Consider the following 7,914-nt stretch of genomic DNA (forward strand, 5'->3'; position numbering starts at 1 on the left):
ACCATTGGTATCGCGGACTATGCTATCTTTGGAGGTGTGCTGGTTGTTTCTGTTGGAATTGGTATCTACTATGGGTGTACAGGTAACAAGCAAAACACAACTAAAGAATATCTCCTGGCCAACCGGAGCATGCATTTCTTTCCTGTGTCTGTATCATTGATGGCAAGTTTTATATCGGCCATAACGATTCTCGGCATGCCATCTGAGGTGTTTACTTATGGACTGATGTATGTTACGACAATATTTATGTATTTGATTATTATTCCTGTTGGAGCTCATCTATATTTACCGATATTCTATCGACTGGAATTAACCAGCATATATGAGGTGAGCTTTCTCATTTGATATCTACAAAAGACTCACAGATAAATAAACAAATAAACATACAAAGTTTAATCAATAAATGTTTTATATTTTAGTATTTGGAACTACGTTTCAACAAACCAGCAAGAATAATTGGTACATCCTTCTATATTTTATATAAGGTAATGGCATCTAGCTTTCAGAGTTGACTTTCTTTTAGTAAAATATTCATCTACAACACTCGCTATTGAATTGATGATATACAAATGTCGCATATCAGTACTGAATTAAATACCTTTTTTTGCTGGGTTGATATTTTTAATTAAAATAAATTAAAACATGAGCACATTGCATATTTTCAGAGCTTGTATTTATCCATTGCGGTGTATGCCCCTTCACTTGCATTGAGTGCAGTTTCTGGTATCAATGTTTGGATATCAGTAGTCACAATAGGAACTGTATGTACACTATATACAACATTGGTGAGTATGGACATAAATCCCACTAATAATGATCATCTAACGCAAAAAAAGAAAAACATGAAATAATAAATATCACAATGTAATAGGTGGTTTTGACCTAAGCAATGCGTTCACATCTGAGTAATGTAGGGTCAATGTGAGGTTTGTTTCTCTGCAGGGTGGTATGAAAGCTGTGATTTGGACAGATGTAATTCAAAGCTTGGCAATGTTTACTGGTGTCATCGCTGTTATTATCCAAGGTTGTATTGATCTAGGTGGTATTTCTAATGTTTGGCAAATTGCAGATGACGGTGGCAGAATTTACTTCACAGAGTAAGTGCACACATTGCAAATCATATTGTATTTGAGTATGTTTCCGTACTTGTATTTATATCATAAATTATTCTGTTTTAATGATATTTTCAGTTGGCGAATGGATCCTACCGTGCGACACACAGGATACTCATTACTGATCGGAACCACTTTAGGAGTTATACCAACCCTTGGTATAAGTCAAGCAACTGCACAGAGATTTCTATCATGTTCAAGCGTGCGAGAAGGACAGAAGTATGTCTATATTATTATTATTGTGTCGTTTTATTCACTACATAAGGTTTGAAAGTTAATAGATCAATAAAGTAAAATGTAAAAGGAATAGTTGTTTGTATATAATGTACTACCTGTACCGACCTCTATATAATACAATTGTACATTTTGTTCCATATGTGAGGGCGATGTATACAAGTATCCCTATGCTCATGCTGATTGTCATCCTTTCCTGTCTTGCTGGCGTTATTATGTATGCTACATATGCAGATTGTGACCCCCTTGCAGCAGGCTATGTCACTCAGGGTGACCAGGTAATATGTTAGTTCCGTTAAATTGCCTTCAATCTACCAAACCAGTCAATCGATATCACAGAAACTGATCCTTTTTTTCTTTTTTTAGAGAACTGCATTTTTCATAATGGATACATTTGCCCACTTACCTGGACTTGCCGGCGTGTTCATTGCTGCGGTATTCAGTGGAGCTTTGAGGTATTTGTGTTTATTTTATCACGTTTAGATGTACTTGGCTACACATCTTTTTGTGTGTGTATGCTGCAATGTGTTCTTTGAGCGACTGGTTTCACTAAATGCATTTTGTGATCGAAATGTTGTTCTTTTCTAAATCATACCAATAAAAATCATAATAACAGCATAAACACGGGATTCCAATATTTTTTATGTCACAACTTGCGTTACTTGTTTTCAGCACATTATCTTCTGGACTAAACTCACTGGCTGCTGTTACTCTCGAAGATTTCCTCAAACATTTTCACTACTTCTCCCAATTATCCGATTACAAAACGACATTAGTTTTAAAAGTCACAAGTAAGTATTATATATGTCTTCGTAATACATTGAAACTGCAAAACTGTTACTTGACATAAATTAGGTATAAGTGATATTTTCAATATTCAAATACTTTATATGTTACGCAGTGACATAATACTAAGTATTCTATATACCACTTAACACTTAGTTACATTGTATGGATGCCTGGCCATACTTCTTGTATTTCTTGTATCTGAAATGGGACTCATCTTGCAATTAGCATTATCTATTGGTAATCTTGTTCTGGCGCCAGTGTTCGGCATGTTTACTTTGGGAATATTTTTCCCCTGGACCAACAGTAAGGTAAGTATGTTCTACAAATAGTGTGTTTCTCTATACCAGTAATATTAATTGTGTAAGGCTGCTGGCAAGAATCCTACTCTATGAAATGCGATATATTTCGGCATATACTTGTACTTAAACAACATATATATATATCGAACACTGTTTTTGCTAATATACGTACAAGTAACAAATCAAAACATATTAGACAATCTCATGATATATAAATAAACTGTAATATCAAGACAAAAAAATAATAGACGTTATGAAAGTGCAGAGAATGTGGTCGTGATATTATTAATCAGGTAATGACTAACCTCAGAAATTACCTGGCAGAAATAGTATTACTGCAGGCAGTCATTTGTTATTATGTAATATAATAAAAGTTATTAAGTACATGATGCATACTTCAAAATTCCACGAGTACATTGTGGGAGAATACATACATAATATAGTACTACTTATCCAGGGTGCAATCACGGGAGTCCTTGCTGGTTTCACAATTGCATTATTGATTATAATTGGAACGATGTTTTATCCGCCATACTGGCCACAATTATCTGTGTCCACCGAAGGTTGTCTAGCAGGAAATATCACAATGAATTCCACAGAACCATCCATGATTTCGACGACTGCAGCTAGTAGCCTCACTGGTGCTGAGTAAGTTTAACATATATATTAGACATTCAATTTCAGAAGAAAACTATTATATAAGTTAGGTGTTGTTTTGTGTTTATACTTGGTAACCTTGTGATTGTATCTACAAATGTAATATATTTAAATAGATTAATGGTTTTCCATATTACTATATACTCCTTACAACAGAATAAAGTATATCTATCTTGTACTTCCATAAAAGGTAGATTTCTTACGACGTAACCCAATAACCCAATTGCTCCACAAAACGATGAAACGCATTGTCAGGTGTGTGGATTTGAATCCCTCTAAAACATATTTACAAGGTCTAAGAAGAAGCTAAACTATACAGTCTTATGTCTGAATAATCCACTCTATGTCAACTGTACAATTTTTATACCTGAACTGAACAGCCTGTAAACCTGGACTACACATTTTGTAAACCTGAACTGAACACTCTGCCAACGTAAACTGAACATTCTGTAATCCTGAACTTGAACATTCTGTAATCCTGAACTGAACATTCTGCAAACGTAAACTGAACATTCTGTAATCCTGAACTTGAATATTCTGTAATCCTGAACTGAACATTCTGTAAACCTGAGCTGAGCAATCTGTAAACCTGAGATGTGTTCTCTGTAAACCGGAACTACTCACTTTGTAAACTTGAATGTAAACATTAGCAGAAAACAACTTCGACAGTTAATAATTCCGTTTCCTCCTTTTTAGAGCCGGATTTGCTTGGTTTCTAAACATGTCTTACCTATGGTACAGCCCATTAGAGCTCACTGTTACTTTGATCGTTGGCGTAACTGTCAGTTTTTTCACAGGTAAACCTAAAGTTACAAGATAACACATACTGGACTGTTTTGATTGATCGGTCATCATTCATGTGGATATTGGGATTAGTAGGCTGCCCTCTGCTTAAGATCATTACAGAAATTAATATTGACACAATAGCCCTGTAGATGTATGAAATGAGATCATTACTCAACAAGTAAGGTTTTCTGATAAAGAACTTTTAGGATTCACTGGTATGATGTTCATGCGAACTTCACTAAGGGGTTTCCAAATTCGATTCAAACTGTGTAGTTATCACGGTTATATTAGTACTAGTATATGGGGCATGCATCATGGTCTGGTGGACCCTCCTTAAATAATGCTTCTAGATAAATTACAACGAAATTAACACAGTTAAGAAATCATTATGGTGTTTTGGGACACCGAAAAAACTGAAAACACTGAATTGACGAGCAAGTCAACGGTTCCTCATTGCCCTGGCAGATCATCCCAGGGAGCTACCAACAAACCCAAAATTATTGATGAACTGCATGGTGGTATGCCACCAAATGTTCATTTTTTTTGCTCAACTCAACCTCAGGAGAGAGGTTTTTTGAGCCAGGCACTAATTTCACTTGGGAGTCACTGAGGAGGCTACAGAGAATGTCATGAGAGGGATCGCCATCTATCCCACTATTACTATGCTGACAGAGTTTACTCTTTGTTGAAGACCACAGGGTAAATACGCTGAACCAGTTAATATTGTCCATTCATAAATTTGCTATTAGTTATTAAGTTATAGGTGATTGATCTAATATATGTTGTTTGTGTGTGGTTTTGTGCTACTTATAAATAAAGTGGTTGCATATATAAACGAGACACTGCCCTACATTTTATTGGAAAAGGGCTAACTTAGTAGTAAATACCACCCTGGCATCTAACAACAATATTTTCAGATATGTGGTAAAAGTGGAAAGTGAAACCCAAACATACCGCAATGAGTTTGTATTCGGGAATGTGGCTGAGGAGTCACATTCCCTTTACGACCTTTTCTGGTGTGTTTATGACAAAATGTAATTCTGCCCTTTTGTCTTTTAGTCATAAGTATATACCAGACTGTTATTAGGTAAACCAGATGCCGTTCATTAAAAAAACTGTGATACATATTTTGGGAATTTAGCGCTGACACGTTTTTGAGTAAGACACATAGATGTTTACCTAAATAAAATATGTATATTGCCATTTTTTGTTGATTGGATTTATGAATAAATGCTATATTGTATTGATAACATAAATTCCATAATATCAATTTGTCAAATATTTTTTTCTTGCAAATTAGGTAGGATCACTAAATCAATATTTAGGTATACCATTTTACTAAATTGTACTATATAATTAAAAGGTCAAGAAATACAAACATGAACAATAATATAAGATTTTCTTCAATACCAGGATATAGTGGATACTTATACATTATACTTATTTTGATGTGATGAATATTACATGTATTTGAATGTGCCACAACAGTTTCTCAGACGTTTCAGATATATTTCTTTGTATTATTTAGGATTCACTGACCCAAAGACCATTGACTCGCGTCTGATATCTCCATTGGTTTACTCGTTGTGTAAATGCTGTCTCCCGAAAAATATGCATCGCCATTCTACTACTAGGAAAAGGGCGTTTGTTGCATCGAATGAAATGGTAAGGTTTGGACAATAAAATATATCATGATGTGACGCACCATACTTGGCAATACTATTCAAAGTGTTGTATTATGGTTGATATGTGACAGGTAGCGCTTATAGAACAATCTGATTTAATTTCTTTCTTTTTTTTACATGGCTTATGACCATGTATTGTTATATATATTTGTTACGGATGAGTGCGTTTGTTTGTTTGTTTGTTTGTTGCATATTGGCCTTAATACTGCTTTATTATATAAGTCTACATAAACAGTTGGACTGGAAGACCACATAAACCAAACTTGTTTGGAGTTGGCCAAAAATTACTGTATTCCAACAGTAACTTTGAAAATAGTGTTCGCTTACGTCGTTTATGCATGGAACTTGCTTCCTATGAGAGTAATGTTTCATGTGAGTCTCTGCCTAGTGTCACACAACTATTATATTTACGACATGCAATTTAACACACTCTTTAAATAACTGTCTGAGGTATAATATTATAATAATATACTTGTCATATAACTTTAGTCGCCAAACAATAATCTCAAAATTGCACTACGGCCCGAACAAATTTGAACAATGGCAAATCTGGTCAAATCTTCAAAGATTTTACCACAATTCGCAAATATCCATAAATATGTCACGTGATAGTCTCAATATCCAATTGAACTGTTATGAATGAACCCCAAGTGTAATTTTTAAACACAAGAATATGAATAACAAGTTTGTCTAATTATTAATACAGGAATTATCCAGCACTGGAGATTCGATTGACGGCAACACTTCCCTGTGAAAAGCATATAACACAGTGATGAGATACTGTATCAAGTTTGTGTAAAAAGTGTACACTATACTGCATCACATTATCTGCTACAAATAGTGATGGTGATGACCATGTATTTTTTTATAAATTTTTTGGATAAATGATAAATAAAAACACTTCTCCACATTTTCATGGCTTTATTCGTATTGGTTTTTATGTTTTGTAACTCAAACATCATCACTTGGTGGCGCCCTCTATCCCTAATATTTGAAAGAGGAAGAACTTCCGTAACCTGATCTCCTAAACAATATGAACATGAAATGAACACGATCTTATTCTCCTATAACTCGGCATTCTGAAAACATGCGTAATGAAATAGTTACATGAATAATAACTGATGGAAAAGCAATTAAACTAGTATTCGTTTCTTCTGTCACTAACTTAAGTAATTATATCCCCCTGGACAGTTCCCATTTGTGTACTGGATATTCATTTTGTTTTATTAATAAAGTCACATGACCAGTTTGCTACTACCAGTGTGACATCACATCAATAATACACATGTGTAGGTTAATAGCTCTCATGTTGTTATTCATAAATAATGCCAGATCACAAGTTGCCCAAATCACTACCCATCATACTCAAACTTGTCTCTTTTCTTTGTTAACACTCGTAATAAAACACGGCACAGCGCCTGTATATACCACAACATGTTAATTCCAATGGATAGGAGGGGGTTTAAGAGCTTGTGTACTATGGTATTCATAGCCCTGCATCAACGTCGTTGTCGGAGTGCGTATCATTTACACATGCTCACACCAGCAATAACACTAGGTTCTTGTCATTAATAGTTTCGTTTGGTTTATCTTGTTCAGCCATAGGAAACAAAACTCAGCTGGGTATTGCTCTTGCCGTAGAAGCTCCAAGGAGCCACTGACATCATTCAGACAGTATTAGTCACCATTTTTAGTGTGCCTACTTAGAATGAAACAGGGGGTATTTTAAAATAATCTTTATTGAACGCACGACTGGTAAGTTTCTGAACTGGTGTCTGGTACACAATCTTGGCGAAGTGGAAGGTGCTATGAATAAGACATGAATCTGCTATTAGACAATATATAGGTATGAATGTTTAGGTAGCATGACTCGTAACCAAAACAATCTGTGATATTTGTCTTACGTCAAAATGGCAGTTTACAATTGTATCTAAACAAATCTAAATGCTATATGTAAAAATAGTAGACATACTCACTCGTTTTCACGAAATACAATATTAGAAATACAAATTAACTTTAATACATAGTATAGCGATGTCTATAATAAATGATCAATGATATAAATAAGCTGATAAACAATACGCTAGTCAAACTCCCATACCGACAGAAATGTCTTTTTTATTTGGGTTGATATTATGATATTAAATCCATTTACAAACTCTGGGACTCAAAATGAACCATTTTAAGGCACGCACCGACGAGAGACCACTGGGACCGGCGTTGTAACACTGTATCAACGTACGACCCCCCCTCCCATCACGTAGCTTTGATTGAACTATAAATGCTACCTTCAATCAAGGAATCTACCCAAGACATGAACCAGAAAAACGAGCTCTGTGGCCGACAAGCAAA

General features: G+C 34.9%; 1 protein-coding gene across 1 annotated transcript; it reads left to right on the top strand.

Annotated features, from left to right (window-relative positions):
• Nucleotides 1-210: 210 nt before the first annotated feature.
• LOC146747853 (sodium-coupled monocarboxylate transporter 2-like) lies at nt 211-6,481 on the top strand. The gene is made up of 13 exons (XM_085496588.1): nt 211-327; nt 420-485; nt 666-785; nt 943-1,097; nt 1,191-1,331; nt 1,495-1,624; nt 1,713-1,801; nt 2,019-2,137; nt 2,289-2,443; nt 2,892-3,082; nt 3,788-3,888; nt 5,406-5,542; nt 6,269-6,481. The coding sequence occupies exons 1-13, from the start codon at nt 226-228 to the stop codon at nt 6,314-6,316; spliced, it is 1,554 nt and encodes a 517-aa protein (XP_085352714.1). The 5' UTR covers nt 211-225; the 3' UTR covers nt 6,317-6,481.
• Nucleotides 6,482-7,914: the final 1,433 nt, after the last annotated feature.

The sequence above is a fragment of the Saccoglossus kowalevskii genome, chromosome 3 (assembly GCF_978046115.1).
Source record: "Saccoglossus kowalevskii chromosome 3, keSacKowa6.1, whole genome shotgun sequence".
Lineage (NCBI taxonomy): Eukaryota > Metazoa > Hemichordata > Enteropneusta > Harrimaniidae > Saccoglossus > Saccoglossus kowalevskii.